The 15808-nt window shown below is 41.0% G+C and overlaps 1 protein-coding gene across 4 annotated transcripts in view; it reads left to right on the plus strand.

Annotated features, from left to right (window-relative positions):
- The window catches only part of caprin2 (caprin family member 2), a 32676-nt gene extending 18186 nt beyond the window's left edge, over positions 1-14490 (plus strand). For 2 of the 4 annotated variants that reach the window (XM_031316891.2, XM_031316890.2), the window contains exons 10-21: positions 765-810; positions 888-1016; positions 1151-1235; positions 2921-2970; positions 3076-3183; positions 3269-3370; positions 4282-4422; positions 6132-6276; positions 6375-6551; positions 6763-6824; positions 10575-10629; positions 13220-14490. In XM_031316891.2, coding sequence (XP_031172751.1) covers positions 765-810; positions 888-1016; positions 1151-1235; positions 2921-2970; positions 3076-3183; positions 3269-3370; positions 4282-4422; positions 6132-6276; positions 6375-6551; positions 6763-6824; positions 10575-10629; positions 13220-13794 — 1675 coding nt within the window. In that variant the 3' untranslated portion in view covers positions 13795-14490. The remainder of the gene's footprint in view (positions 1-764; positions 811-887; positions 1017-1150; positions 1236-2920; positions 2971-3075; positions 3184-3268; positions 3371-4281; positions 4423-6131; positions 6277-6374; positions 6552-6762; positions 6825-10574; positions 10630-13219) is intronic. The other 2 variants (XM_031316895.2, XM_031316896.2) reach the window with 2 other exon arrangements.
- Positions 14491-15808: the final 1318 nt, after the last annotated feature.

Raw genomic sequence — 15808 nt, forward strand, 5'->3', positions numbered from 1 at the left:
CAACCTCAGCAAACAAATATGTGGGTCTGACATAAAAGTGCTCATATTATGCTTTTTTGCTTTTTCCCTTACCTTTTATTGTTTATCTTTTTTTATGCACGTTATAGGTTTACAAAGTGAAAAAGCCCAAAGTCTCCCCCAAAGGGACTTACCATCTCCAACAGAAAACACTGTTCACAAACTGCTCCAAACAGCTCTATTGTAGTCCAGCCTTTACTTCAGAGACAAATGTGGTCACTTTGTAACACACGTTATAATGCTCGCCTAGCTGCTAGCATGGCACTCCCTCATACTCTGCTTCTGACTGGCTAGTAGTCCTTGCCTAGGTACTGAGCATGTGCGACTCCCAACAAAGATGGAACAGAAGTGAGATACCTCACTCTGTAGCTAAAACAGAGAGCTCAACATACAGGGTGAAAAGAGGAGCTGCAGCAATGTGCAGTACAACATAAATATGGTGTTTTTTGAAAATTAAACCATGTAAACCTATTCTGATATAACCTAAATACAATTATGAACTTGAAAATGAGCATAATATGGGCACTTTAAGGATTAGGTTCAGCAGCAGATGCAGGAGTTGCCCTGAATGGAAAGACTATAGGTTATACTGTACAGTAATTACCCACGATGAACTCATGAGGGGAAAGAAATAGTCTGTCTGTGCCTGCAAACTGTGGAGCTGGTCTGATTTGTAACTCCATTGTACAAGAAGTGTATTTTTCAACAATGGTGTCCACTTAATGATTAATAGCGTGATATTTTCCCCAGAGAAAACAAAGGAGAGCCAATGGAGAGCAACATGCCAAGTTGGTGAGTACGAAATGGTTAGTTTAAAATATGCAGACATCTCTACTGGAAACCATTTGCGACGATCCTCTTCCTAACAGGCAGTTGACATGGATATTCCTGTGGAGGTTTTCAACTCTCCATATACCTTGCCCAAAGACCCTGTCCTGAGGAAGCAGCACCTAGAGGACCTCATGACAAAGATCCATGGTTCCTTCAGTTTTATGCAGGTGCAGTTTAGCTGTTTGCAAACCCAAGGAAATCTTATTAACCAACCAGTACAAAATGAAACTATGGTCTGAGTATTTGAGTTTGCTTTGTGGTTGTTGGAGCTAAGTTTTTAAAATGATCCTGTCCTCTTCAGGACTCTCTTCTGGATGGTGAGGTCCCCCCCACTAATGGCCACCCCAGACTGAAGAGACGGCCGTCTGGATCTCCATCTCCTCTGGGTAACTTGGAACAAGTCAACAAGTTTTCTAATTTGCCAGACAATTGCAACTCTGGTCCACTCACTAACTTTTCTGGAGCTGTAAACCCATAGCACATGGTCTTCATCAGTTGATGGGAGATTGCTCATGGAACTGAATCTCCAATTAAAATCCAAATGGAATGGTCTTAAAAACAATATTTGACAATTGACTATGCGTGATATTCAAGGTGAAATGTAAACAATATAACATAACTTGAAGATATTTCTATTTCTACCGCTTCTTATTCTAAACCTTAAAGTAAGGCTATAGATGTGTGCAGGAAATATGTCTTTAGTGCAGGGTTTCAGACAAAGCAAAAACACTTAAACTCTAGTATTAATATGTGATTCACATAAAGTTGAAAGTTTCTGCTGCAAATGCCTGATGAGGTCTAGCTTTAGATGCTCTAAAACCAGAAAGGAGGAAAGCCTGGAACGGCAAAATTATTGTACTGATCTATAAAAAAAAAAAAATCTGTTGCTCTTTATTGTTTGTCACTTTACTTTAAAACTCTTATGTTGGTATTGTGTAGGAATGATGCCCCAGTTTTTTCAGTGTCTTATTGGTCAGATGTTGGGCTGTTGCCAGGTTTTGATTTGAGCATCTGAAATGAATGTGCTCCACAAGGTAGCCATGCCACATAGGTTACCTAGGTGATCCAGCCCAGTTAAAAGTGAGCCATAAAGCCTGGCATGACTACTAATCTCTTTGTGGTAGAGGCAGATTGGTGGGGGGTGGGGGGGAGCTGTGAGGACTAGTTGGGATTGTTTTGTCAAACTATTTCTGAGGTTGAAAATGATCTTCAATGCTAAGGCTCTGTAATGGTCAAGTTAAAGGTACCCTGTGGAGTTTTTGACCACTGTACCACATAAAATATGCATTCTAACCAAAGATTTCACACTATTGATGAAATGCACTAAAACGAAGATGGCTAGCTTAACATAGTTTAGCAATCTATCTTCACTATCTATTGGATGGATTGCCATACATCCTGACTTGATTAATCCCCTGACTTCCTTTAGTGCCACCACAATACAATTTGCCCAAAACTTTGGTTTACCTGCAAAACTAATGGGTTTCCCATTAGCCTCAAGGCCTCTGCAGGGGCATGACGAATAAATTACACAAATGCGACAAATTTGCGACATTTGCTGAAATAAGTTTTTGAATATTTGCATCAGCTTATCTACCATGTCAGTGGGACAGTTTGAGGTCTTTCTGTGGTTGCTTGTAAAAGCAGAAAGTGACAGGAGATGTGGTGTGAGCGAACGAGAGCGATCGGAGCAGGAGACTTGACATCTAGCGGTGAAGATATCAAGTGAATGTACAGTAGCTGGAGTCTGCAGTTTGCGCCCAAATAAATTCTGCAGCCCCACAAGACCAGCGGAGGTGTACCGTGTGTTGTTTCCCCGGCTGCTGAGTGGAGTGACGGGGGTTAGCTCCGGAGACTCCATCCCTGCCTCCCCCAGTGCTGCCAGACCATGGTATTGTATTAAATTACTGTAGACTTGTTCAGACCTCTCCAAAATAATGGTTAATGTAAACGGGTAGGGTACTGGGTATGGACTGCAAATGCAATTGAGGAGTAAAATGTATATGGAAATTTGTCTTGTGTAATTTCTTGATCAACTTTTTTTGTTTTGATATGTCCTCATACTAACCAGGTCACACAGACTTGAGAAGCCCAGTTGAAGACCTGTCCGAACCAATGCATGTAAGCTGTCTTATCTTATCTTGCTATTTTTCTGCGATAAGTCTGTTATGATCAAAATTGAAATCACTTGGACTGGTCATCACTTCATCCTCATCCCCCACTCAGTCCACCCCACTGCCTGCCAGGCTTATGGAGCGCAAAGCCAGCCTGACCAATGGGGATCAGTGCCTGGAGACCTGTGACCTGACGTTTTCCTCAATGGACCTACCTCATGTGAGAAACGGCACATTGGCTATAAGATGCAATAAAATTGTTTAGCCTGCATTACTAAGCAGTTCAAGCTGTCTTGTCTCTGCAGGAGCCACTGCAGTTGGCTGAAATAAAGAAGTTTTCTTCACCGCCGCTGTACCGCAGAGAGTCGATCATCTCTGTTGGTCAGGAGGAGAAGAGCCGTCCTCAGGTAAATGAGCATTCTTGTCCGTTTCGTCAGACCAAGTACTTAGGCTGATGTGAAGTGTTGATGCATATTTTTTTATAAACAATGTTAATTGAGTTTCATTTTAACCAAGACATTCAGAAATGTAGACATAGCCTGAAAAACTGACAGCGATCACAGCAACAGACAAAATACAAGAAAAACCTTTTTATAATATAAAAACAACAAATTATAAAGAAAACAAAATGACCTTACAGTGGCTTGATCCAACAAATCAAACTGTCACAAGCCAATATAAACTTCTTTCTCCCACATGAAAAATACTAGATTTCTCAGAATTCCCCTCATTTGCCAGTATATCACCCACATCATTTTGTTCAAAGTCCAAGAATGGTCCCCAAACCTGTTTGAAAGTATCTTGTCTATCCTTAACTGTGTACGTTATTCTTTCCATTGTTGGGCAAAAAGACATTTCTCTAAGCCACCGGCAATACTAGGCCTATTCACACTTTTCCAAGCGAGAGAAATCGACTGTTTTGCTTGCAATAAACCCATGTCTAGAAGTATTTATTTGTATTTATTTTTTAACCCTTGTGTTGACTTTGGGTCACATTGACCAGTTTTCAATTTTTGTTTTATATCAGAAAATATGGGAAATAGAAATAAAAAAAAATAAAAAATGTAACAGTTTAAAACGTTGGATAAAGCAAAAACAAACTGTGGAAAAAAGGCATCAAAAAGTGTTTTTTTTTTTTTTTTTTTCCAAGGTTGACGGGAAGACAACACAAGGGTTAAATTGGGATAGTTGGGTACAACCCCAGGATAAATACTTTGGGATGGAGAGGAAAATGTACAGACACAGATCATTTGCGCTACCTCTTTCCAGAAGTCTGTCTATGCTTTTAATGGAATTTTCCTCCTCTCTTGGTGTCCAGACACCAGTAACTGAGTCAGGGAAGCAGTCCCCCTGTAATGGGGTGGCATCTGGCACCTCCACCCCCCCTCAGGGACAAAGTTTCTCAACACCCCCCACCAGGCGAACTCTGACGTCTGCACAGTTTGAGAACATCCAGTCAGTAAGTCTTACCAAAAGTGTGCGTCATTTTTCTTTTGGGTTTTATGCCATTAAGGCTCTGTCTTTACATATCTGATCATACACCCCCCCCCCCCCCCCTGGTGGCTGAAACAGGTAATTGCATTGTTTTAAAGGAGTGGAATAATTACTTCTGGCATGACCAGATATTTTATAAATATTTTAAATAACACAAAACAACTAAATTGTGGTAGGTAATGCATCTGATTTCATATAGGCCTACTGCTTTAGTAAAAAAAATAAAAAAATTCTTATGCAGGATGCAAAAAACAAAAACTACTATTGCACTAGTCTGGACATCTTACCGTGCCAACGTTGAAATAAAGGTTGCCTAAATTCCATGTATATAAATTTGCTGTAGCTTACTAATTGATTGCGTGTTTTGTGTAGATTTGAAATTTTATACTTTTTTTTTTTTTTCCCCACATTGTTTAAACGGTGAAGTGGATCTACTGATCTACTTTTTTTTCGTGTCATTGGATTACGGCAAAATACGGCTGTTTTTTCTTAACGTGTCTTAACGTTTTATGGTGTGATTGCGCTTCGTTTCTGTGTTTGGAGATCATCTCAACAGACTGGAGGTCCAACACTGACTGTTTAGTGTTACATTTTAGTTGAATTTAAGTGTCGGGGCATTCCGCCACCGTCAAAATAGTCTTGGGAAGGAACTTGTAACTATAATCAAGCATGGTTTAAAGTGTGATTTTAAAAATTTGAAATGGTAATACAAAGTCAGGACTTTCACCATAGTTTATCATTAAACCTTTAACTGTTTTATCCCTAGCGTACAGTTAAAGGGATACTTAAACAAGTTCTGTGTCATGGCAGTGTGGGCTACTCCTCCGTCGTTGGGCCACTCGGGAGGTCGAAGTTAACCGTAAATGTTTTAATTTTTTTTGGGTTTTAGCTGGCGAACTTTGTCTAACATTAAAAAAAAAAAAAAAAAAAAAAAAAAAAAAATCTTAGATGCGGAGTGATATGTATTGGGCAAAGGAATTAGAATTCATAGCCATATATGGTTGTTATCATGGCTTGATTTGAGCTACCCATTTTTATAAATGTCCTTAATCCACCGGAACAAATCAAACAAATGTGAGCACAGAAGCATAAACAAATTACATGTGATCACTCAAGATGCATTCTGATGACAGATGTGAACCACAGTCTTAACGCATGTGGAGTTTTTGATGATGATGATCGTCTTATGTTCAAGCCCTTGCCAACGTGTTCCCAGTGCTGATTGAGCCTAGCTCTTATACAAGAATGATGCCAATACTGCTTATTTTACTCAAAGTGAGACGTTAACTCCACAACATTGTCGCACAGTAAACAAAGTGCCATCAACCAACCTTGCTAACTCACTTGCAGTTCTTCACCTTTATCTGTGTTTTAAGCTTAAAACACCATTGAGCGTTCTTTACAGTATAGCTGCTTATTCTGGCTCTCTAATTGGTTACACGGTATGTCAGTCTACCTGTATTACCCAATACATTGACAGGCAGGGTTGAAAGACCACAACTACACAGCTTTGAATCCGACTGCTTTAGTGTTTGTGTAATAAGTCTTACCGCCAGAGGGGGGGAGACACAAGTTCCACACCCCAGCTTCAACTAGATCTAGATGTAATCTGAACAAAAGCTTGCAGTCACAGTCTGCAAGCTTCTTTAATGGACATTTCTTTTCTCACTGTAGGCCTTCAAGGTGAATGCCTCTTTACCTCAAAATGGGGAATTGAACTACAAACCAGATTCTGCAGTTTTCAATGAGCCCAAGTACAGCACTGCCAGTACCCAAACACCACCAGAGATGGCTCCCTCAGAAGAAGAACTACAGCTGGGTATGTTGATCAAATGTTTGTTCCTAAACTCAACTGGCATTGGCTGAATGGTCCAACAGCCAGTTGTCTAAGACACATTTCTTGCTGTGTCTCTCTAGTGTACCAGGCAGATTATACGGTGGGTAACGGTGGACAGATCTTCCTGTCCCCTGGCCAATCAAGTGGAAGCGTGGGTCGTCCTGGCCAGTCATATTACACCAGAGGATCTGTGAGAGGTATGGCACGTGGCGCCAAAGGACTGGCACAAACCTTTCGCTCTTCTGGTTGGCATCGAGGTATCTATCCTCAATTTTCCTTTTCCTCTTTTGGGGTTTTCAACACTTCTGCATTTCTCTCCTCCTTTTGCATTTCTCTCCTCTATTTTTGCTAAATATCTGTTTAGGATCAGGTGTTGTAGGGTGGAGTTGTCACATCTTGGCTAAAGTTTGGCTAAAATGGATCTGACTGAGTTAGTTCTGAAGCTTACCACTGATATCTACTCCTTAGGAGGATCCTACCTCCCACAGACTCATCTAAGGGACTCTGGACCTGTCCTCTATGCTGCTAGAGTAAGTAAATAATTCACCATGTTCTCTATTTAGTAGTCGTACTGTATTTGCTTTGGGGCTGAGGAAGTAACTGCAACTACTGCCTATCATACACTAGAAGACTTTGAGCAGACTTTGAAAAGACGAAAGTCTGACCCCATCTCACATCAAAGTTGATCATCTAACGTTAAAGACTGTCATATGTGAAGACTGGAGATCTTGCAGGGTCAAAAATTGCAATACTACAACTTGATTAATTCTGAAAAATGTAACCAAGGTAGCCAGCTACCGCTAGCATTAGCTGCATAATGGAAAGTTTGCAGATTTTCTGTTCTGTCATACATGCAGATGAATGTCTCCAGTACCCAGAGGTCTGTGTTTATCTGCCAGTAAAACTCCCGTTGGATGATGTGCTTCAGAAGAGTTGAAAATCGGCACCTTTCCCTCTTTAGCATTTAGTTAGCATGGCGCCATAGCAACCATAAACACTGGCTCAGCAGTTTGCTGCTTCCTGTTTGGTGCTGGAGGGAGCGCACAGATTGGTTGTTGACAATGTTCATGTGCTTCAACTTCCCTACCAAGACTTAAAACTTACGATAAAATAAAAAAAAAAAACACTGACTGGGACTGAGTTTTATGCCCACCAAACAATTGAGACGACGGGAAAGCCCAAACTCTAGCAAGACTCAGGCTTTCATCCCGATATTGGAAAATAGTCTGCGACAGTGGAATAACTTGAAAAGTCATTTGTAAGGTCGGCATAATATGTGGTAACACCAAGTCCCACGTACATTTATTTGGAAGAAAGAATTGAGGCAAATGGTAACATTGGAGAAGCAAGCTTGTGACCGGGAGGTCGTCGGTTCAATCCCCCAGACCGGCAAGATAAAATCTGGGTGGGGAAAGTGAAAGAGCAGCGCTTGTCCCTCCCTTATTACCACCGCTGAGGTGCCCGTGAGCAAGGCCCTTAACCCCAACCACTCCAGTGGAGCTGCTCAGTGGCCAGCAGATCAGACTGTGGTTGTACCGGGTAGCTTCCAGGTATGAATGTGGAACTGTGTGAATGTGATCAGTGCGTTCCTGCAAAGGAGACTTCCTCTCAGTGAACCTTCCCTGAATAAATGAAGGTTAAATAAACAATGAATGCCCAAACTGTCCATTGTACACATCCATGAGTTTACAGTTCGAGCTTCAACTGATTTTCTTATGCAGTTAGGGCTATGCGATAATTCAGTGATAATTTCTTTCAATAAAATCTTATTGTGAGGAAATATTTTATTTATTTAAAAATGTATTTATATTTCGAGAGTGATACATAATTGTTCTCAATTGATAACAAGCAAATTCTAACATTTCTAAAATCTGATGTGAAATATTTAAAGAAAAGGTTACCGTTTTGTTTTTACAGCACTACTCGGTTAAATATAATAAACTGGACTATGAATGGCAACTTTCCGGTCACAAGCTTCTCCAACCTTTCAGCTCCATGTCCCCAGAACACAACTGTGCATACAGCTCAGGACACTGTTCTCTCTGCATAAAAATGGTGGAGAATAATCCGTAAAGGTCCAATTGGAACTCAAATGTTTTTTTGTTTTTTTTTAAAGTAAATTGTGAGTGTTTTCCAACAGCAGTGACTCCTGCCTACACCCAAGAATTCTTCTTGCTTGTATTTTTCTCTATTACTTCACTTGACACTGTTCGTTTTGCACAAAAGTTCTTAATTAAATTAGAAAATTCTTAGTACTTTAAATTTGTCAAGTCTTTAATTCACACAGAAGTATACAAAATTAGGCTTAACCATGTGGTTATTTCATATAGACAATTAAATTACAAGAGAACATTGTATATCATGATATCGTTATCGAGATACGAAATGACCGATGTCTGGATAGAAGATTCGGGCCATATCGCCCAGCCCTATATGCAGTGACAGCAGATAAGCAACATAGTGAAGTGGTTTAGAAAATGTGGCTAAATTGACTGAACAACCTGTCTGATCATATGACTGCTCATTGCCTTTTTCTCTATTTTGGCCAATACAAGGTTATCACAACGGATGCAACTGAGGCCTATTTTCATAGTTTTGGCCATCGTTGATAATTAAGCAGAATTATAAGCTAATGCTGGGACAATATGCTTTTGGCCCAATTCAATTCCTTCACGATACATGGGTGCCGATTCAATTTGTATTGTGATTTTCATTTATTGTGATTCTAGAAGTATTGCGATTCAATATTGTTGAGTATTGCCATTTAATTTTTACTTTAACAAAAACAAAAGTTGAATAATATACTTCTAGAGACAAAAACAAATGTCGGTCAGTCTGCAGAAAATCCATGTTATGTTATAAATGTCATTCGGTCAGAAAACGAATATGATTCGCTGACCACGGTACCGTATTAACACAATGTTTAGGTCAATCATTGGTGTAAAGAAGAGAGGGGGAAAAAAATCACAATTCTAGGGAAAATGTATATATATATTTTTTTCCCACTCCCATTATAAAACTGACCCCAGCTATATCGTCAAAACTGAAAGTACCATGTTACTAGTATGTAATGTAGAATAGTATGCTACAGGCAACTGCATACTGTGTTAAAGGGTAATTTTGGGGTTTTCAACCTGGACCCTATTTCCCCTGCAACCATTCACCAGCATTATTAGATCTTGGTAGAAGCATGCTACATGCTTATTGGCTTGCTGACGCTGATGACATTTGCGCCTCACCGGCAATTTCCACTGGATGCGGAACGTCTGCGGAACGTCGACGGAGTCATTAGGTTTCCATTAAAGTCAATGTGTGTATTTCCACTGACTGCAGAACGTCTGCATCCCTAGTCCGGCGCAGTTCCGTCAGCCCGCAGCCCTCCGGAGCAGATACGCAGAGCTTCTATTTTTGACGGACGACGGAGAGCTCCGCAGCAATTCAGCACACGGCAGATAGTGCGGGACAGGAAGTCGAGCACAGAAACAAAATAAAGCATCCGGTTAATTTTCAAAATAAAATACACCGTGCTTACAGCAGGTCGTATTTCCCTGCACTACACCTTGAAAACACAGCACAGAGTTGTTTCCCCTCTACTTCTCTGGATGGAAACAAACTGTTGTTGGTTTTGTGGTTCTGTTTATAGAAACTACATCCTGTTATATCGCGCGAACATACGTGAATTCGCGAGATCTCGTGGTCAGCTGGCCGCAACAAATCCGGACCTGGTGGGTATTGGCGGACGGCGGAGCACGCAGCCGTTCCGCAGCAGAGCCGGTCCGCAGACGTTCTGCATCCTGTGGAAATCCACAGTTAGGTATTGAAATGTGGTTATTGAATGACAAGGCACTTATTCGAAACTTGATACTAAGGAGGCAATTTGGCCGGTGCCTAAAAAGTCAAATTCTGTACCCAGCCCTATAAATAAGTTTAATTTAATGAACTCTTTCTGCATGTTAAACGTAAAGGATCTTACTCTTTGACAACATTAAAAACTTAGAATAACAATCTAAGAATGTCAGTGGAAAAACTAGCAATTTTTAGTAAGTTAGTAGTAAATTGAAGGTGCGCATTTGCCCATTAACGTTACATTGTAGCTTGTTTCACAGCTGCCGACTGCAGCCGTCTCGCTTAATACTGGACCAATGTCAAGGATTGTTGTTCCCATCAGTCACTTAGACACAAATGTAGGAAAATGGGGTCCAGTTTGAAAAAACAAAACCAGTTACCCTTAACAAGTCCAGTCTGTCTGTTTTTATAGTTCCTCTGTGGTATTTTCTCAGGACTCTGGATATCAACACAGCTATAGACGTGGAGGAGGAAGGCGTCACTCCAGTGGTAAGAACACAAGTGCTAGCTCTAAACTGATCTGTTGCTCAGGGAAGGGCTTTTGTAGCATACACATGCTAATTTTGTCCCAAAAAGATACTGTCGGTACACGATCCGTTCTGCCTGCACGATCCGTTCTGCACATGCGCAAAATGTTCGCGCATGCGCGGTTGTACGAGGATTTACGACACTGCACGATCTGTTCCACGCTTCCGGTCGACAGCCAAGCTAACGTTAGTTTAGCTAACAGCTAATTCGGCTAACTGCTAGCTGAGACAGCATGTAATAACTTTAAAAGACCCTCAAAATAAAACTTGAAAATAAATGTTGACATATATAACAAACACCTAACATATATAACAGCTGTTACGTCAGTTCTACTTTACTTGTGCTCATTTAAAATACAATCACTCAATACTTGTCTTTATTGTTATTACTGTGAAGTCTTAATTTAGCTGTAGCCTGCTTTTCCCATTACGTTTGAGTTAACGTTATTTTAGACTGAATCTAGCTGTCAGCTAGCGGTTAGCCGAATTAGCTGTTAGCTAAACTAACGTTAGCTTCCCGGTGGAGGCTAGCCATAGGCTAGCGTGGAACAGATCGTGCAGGTCGTATGGATACGTAAAACAGTATTATCTTGCGCATGTGCAGAACGGATCGTGCAGGCAGAACGGATCGTGTACCGACAGATACTACTATTATCACTCTTATCAGCACTGCTTATCTGTCTGGTAGTTTGTTACTACTTATGGTTTCTTAGCAGAAGAACATATTTTGATATCCAGCCCTGGTAGTTAAATGCACAAAATGTCATTCATATCTCCAATGCAACATTTGTATGGGCATACATATAAGTGACGGCATTTGTGGAGGTGAAAATGTTTTTTTGAGATGAAGTTAAATGTGCTTCATTTTATTTGCTTCATCTCATGTCTCTCCAAACATAATCGGCTGTAATGGCCAAGTAAGAGTGAACACGTGCAGGGAATTTTGACTCCAGCTTTGTTGCTCTCACAGTACATACACAGAAATAGACACATGGCTAAAAACAAGGACAACCAAGCTGAACAAGGTAAACATTTGACTATGTACAGATACGTTTTTATGAAGTGAATATGTATACATATACATGTACATGCATACACACAGCTCTGAGGATTGTAAACCATAAGAATGGGCAATGCAAATGGTGCTAGAGTAAAGAATTATTAATATAACTGGTTGCTTATTATCTAAGGTAGATGGATATGACAGTATGTACAGTACAATGTATTTGACAGATATTTACATGTTTAACACTATTGGATATATCATTTATTGAAAGGTAGATGCTGAGATGATGTAGATGCTTGGTGTTATAGGGTCATTGCACAGGGATAGGTCTCATTGCCAGCTCTTTCTCCACAGTGCTATGGAGTAAAGTCTGGCTACACCACACATACATTCTGGGATAGGAGGAAAAAAAAACGCCCTGGGTTGTTTGCATTTCCTGAAACCAAATACAATTGTCTGGGGCGGTGCTGAGATCCAGAGGCAGCTGCAGAACGGTGCCTCTGCAAAATAGTTTTGGGAAGGAACTTGTTTTGGTGGAACATTTGCTCCCCGCAAAAGAAGACGCCACATACAAAGTTAAAGGAAGTTAACTGTTCACACAATACAATAATGTGCAATATTTAAATTGGCTAGATACAGAGTTAAACATCATTTAACGGCGTGTGTACTTTGTCCACAGCAATCCCAACAATCGGTCCCAAATGTCAAACCGTAAATGTCGTAAACATTCTTTGTAAACCCTTTACAATCATGCCCCGAAAGAACTAAGCAGGCCTGCCTTGTTGCACGATCCAAATTTTCTTCAAAACATCCTGCACGTCAGGTGCCACCTTTTTAAACTAAAGTATCAGCCATTTGTTAGAGCCAAAGTGAATGTCATAGATGTATTTCTACACAAAGAAAAACGATTGGAAGATAGATTTGTAACATTAAACTCTGGCTTTTGCTGGACATCCCTTTTCTAAGGCTGTTTTTAAACCTATAGTTTAGTCTTAATCAGCGGAAGAGTTGGTAAATGTGTTGCATTTTCCTTTGGCTCAGTTTCTTCACTCAGAAATTCAAGCAAACCAAAATGCATCACTAAAAGCCTTGTGAGAACATTCACTCCACTCATTGGTTAAATTTGTCTGGGAGCGAGAAAGCAACCTCAGGAAGAACGTCCTATCTCTCCAAATATCAAGAAGGCCGCATACTTCATTGTTAATCCAGACCAGACCCAAATTCATTCTCTGGCTAGCTGCTTGCATAATGGGGTGTTAAAACCTCCGTTTGGCTGAAATGTCCGGTTAATGCCTTGTAGTTTGCTCAGATCAAAGTTGAGTCCTGTTCCCACCTCCAACAAACCCCTCCAGAATTTGTAAGTGACTGGACGGAGACCTCTTCCTCTAAAGGCTCTTCAGTGAAGTTATTTTGGTCTGCAGCCAAGTAAGCATACCAAGAGGAAAGCAAACATTCCGACCAGACTAAATGCAATTTTGAAAACACCCTGTACTGCACAGAGTCCACATTGTTCATTCCTAATCTGCTTTTTGTCTCGACCCCGCAGCAGCCTGGAGTGACTCTTCCCAGGTGAGCACCCCAGACAGGGAGGGAACGTTTACAATTGTGGGTGACTCGGGTCATGGGGATTCCCTGTCGGTTTCCACCGTGGATGTCCCTCTCACTCCCCACGGCCACCATCACGCCCTGCTTCCCATGCAACTCTACCCGCTCTCCCAGCCAATGCGAGTGGCCTTCAACGCCTCTCGCACTGCCAACTTTGCCCCAGGCAACCTCGACCAGCCAATCGTGTTCGACCAGCTGCACAGCAACCTAGGGGAGATGTACGACACCCACATCGGCCGCTTCACTTGCCCCGTCAACGGAACCTATGTCTTCATCTTCCACATCCTGAAGCTTGCCATCAATGTGCCTCTCTACATTAACCTCATGCGCAACGAAGAGGTGATGGTGTCAGCGTACGCCAACGATGGAGCCCCAGATCACGAGACGGCCAGCAACCACGCCATCCTGCCACTCTTCCAAGGAGATCAGGTGTGGCTCCGGTTGCATCGTGGTGCCATCTATGGCAGCACCTGGAAGTACAGCACCTTCTCCGGCTTCCTGCTGTACCAGGATTGAACTTTTGGTCAAACAAATGGCTTTCTTCTTCCAGTGTGTGGACTGTTTACTTTGTACTAAATGGTGATTTAAACTGACATTTCAGTATTGTGGTCAGGCTGCATGGCAATGGCCTTTTCACCATAAAGCTCATTCATAAATAAGTTGTCAGTTGCCAAATGGTATGATCTGTCCTCGCAGCCATTATCTATATTTGAAATGGGGACTGACTACTTGACATAAACCAAATGTAAGATTCCATGTGAATGTATACATGATGGTGGTGCTCCCTGTGAATAAGTACAACTGATATGTCATCTTGCTGTGAATCAACACATAGTATATCACCTGTTCAGCCCACAGGTCACTTATTTCAGTGAGAACTCCAAATGCAATGTTGTGAATTTGTGCCTTGTTTTCTGAATGGCTTTGGATGACTGACCAGATGTTAAATGGCTAATGAACTGAATTATTGGCTGGTTTATCCAATGAATAATAGTTGACCCTACTGTCAGCACTTCGCTTGTTGCTGGGCTCCTATGCATTCAGTCTCACCTTACTGTATGTGAATGTGAAGCTGAGGAAGGAAAGATTGTGTTCTTGGTGGTGGGTATGGTGTTAAACACTTAAGGCCAAATTGTTGCACTAACAGACTACTGTGGAGAGATGGAAGTGGTTCCTTGATGTGCCTAAATAAAAGATACGCTGTAAAGTTTGGGTGCTTAATCTTTAATTTGGATGGAAGATGGGTGTTTTGTTTAAATTAGACATGCATCTGTTACTTTCAGCTGGGTCCATTTACTTGGCTGACGTATTCCAAGCACTGGGGCTGTAGGCCTTTTTAGTGTTCATGCTTTGACAGGGCTGCAAAGCTAAAAATCTTAAATTTCCGTACTGCGATAGAAACGAATTGTCAAAGCATTGCTCAACAAGATAATCTGGGGGCCTCATTATCAACCGTGCGTACAAACAGATGTGTGCACATGTAATGCGTGAGAACATTGCCTTGCAATGTGTGGAATTTACCAAAGTGTACTTACACTTCGGAATGTGTGTAATAAGCACAGCTATGGCCCTGCTTATGAACAGAATCTAGGTAGAATAGAGATACTACAAATGAAAAGGCATTGCGTGTCACAGTATGCATTAAGCAATCAACATATTCCTGTTTCCTTTAATTAGAAAACACTCAATTTGTCTAGTTTTAAATGGACAAGTTGCCTAATTGGTGTCAAACCCTATAAAAGAGAGCTGTGACAAATGTTTGAAATATAAGTGCAATGGCTTATCTTGTGTTACTGGAAGACTTGGCAAACAATGTGCTCCACTGTGATGTGTTTTACTTTAATGTCAAACCATTTTTTTTTTTCTGGGAGAGTTCTTTCCTCAGACCCAACGGAATTAACCACATTGTTTATATTCTCCCATGCACATTTTTTTCTTTTGTAATTCCTCCAGCACTGAGTGAACCAAACAATATTTGTTGATTGGATTCAGCCTCATCTACCAGTACCAGGCGTTTCTGAATGCAAATGGCCTAATTGTGAACATGCATGGTCGTCAAGAGCAGGTGGGATTTATCATGATTGATTACTGATATGCATACAATTGGCTTGGGCACGTTTGATAAATACAGATTTTTTTTTTTTGTTGTTTTACTAAAGCACATACTACATTTCATTGGTAAGCCAGAATTTAGAACCTTTTCTACACACTGTTGATAAATGAGGGCCCTGGGTCTTAGGAACACACAAGACAAACAGGACAGAGCCAGTCATGTTAAGCCTTTTAGATGAAAAGTGGCCTTCTGTAATAAAAATGCGTTAGGAAATTGAAACCTTTCAGAAAAGAAATATTGATATTAAAATTGACAACTTTAACCCTTATGTTGTCCATCGGATCACAATGACCCGTTCAGTTTATTTGACTTTTTGTATTGGCCTGGCGTTGCGCTTCGGGTCACTGTGACCCGCACGATATTCTATGGTATTTCTCCACTACCGCAGCTCTGGCCTTCGGGTCACTGTGACCCTGG

The sequence above is a fragment of the Sander lucioperca genome, chromosome 20 (assembly GCF_008315115.2).
Source record: "Sander lucioperca isolate FBNREF2018 chromosome 20, SLUC_FBN_1.2, whole genome shotgun sequence".
Lineage (NCBI taxonomy): Eukaryota > Metazoa > Chordata > Actinopteri > Perciformes > Percidae > Sander > Sander lucioperca.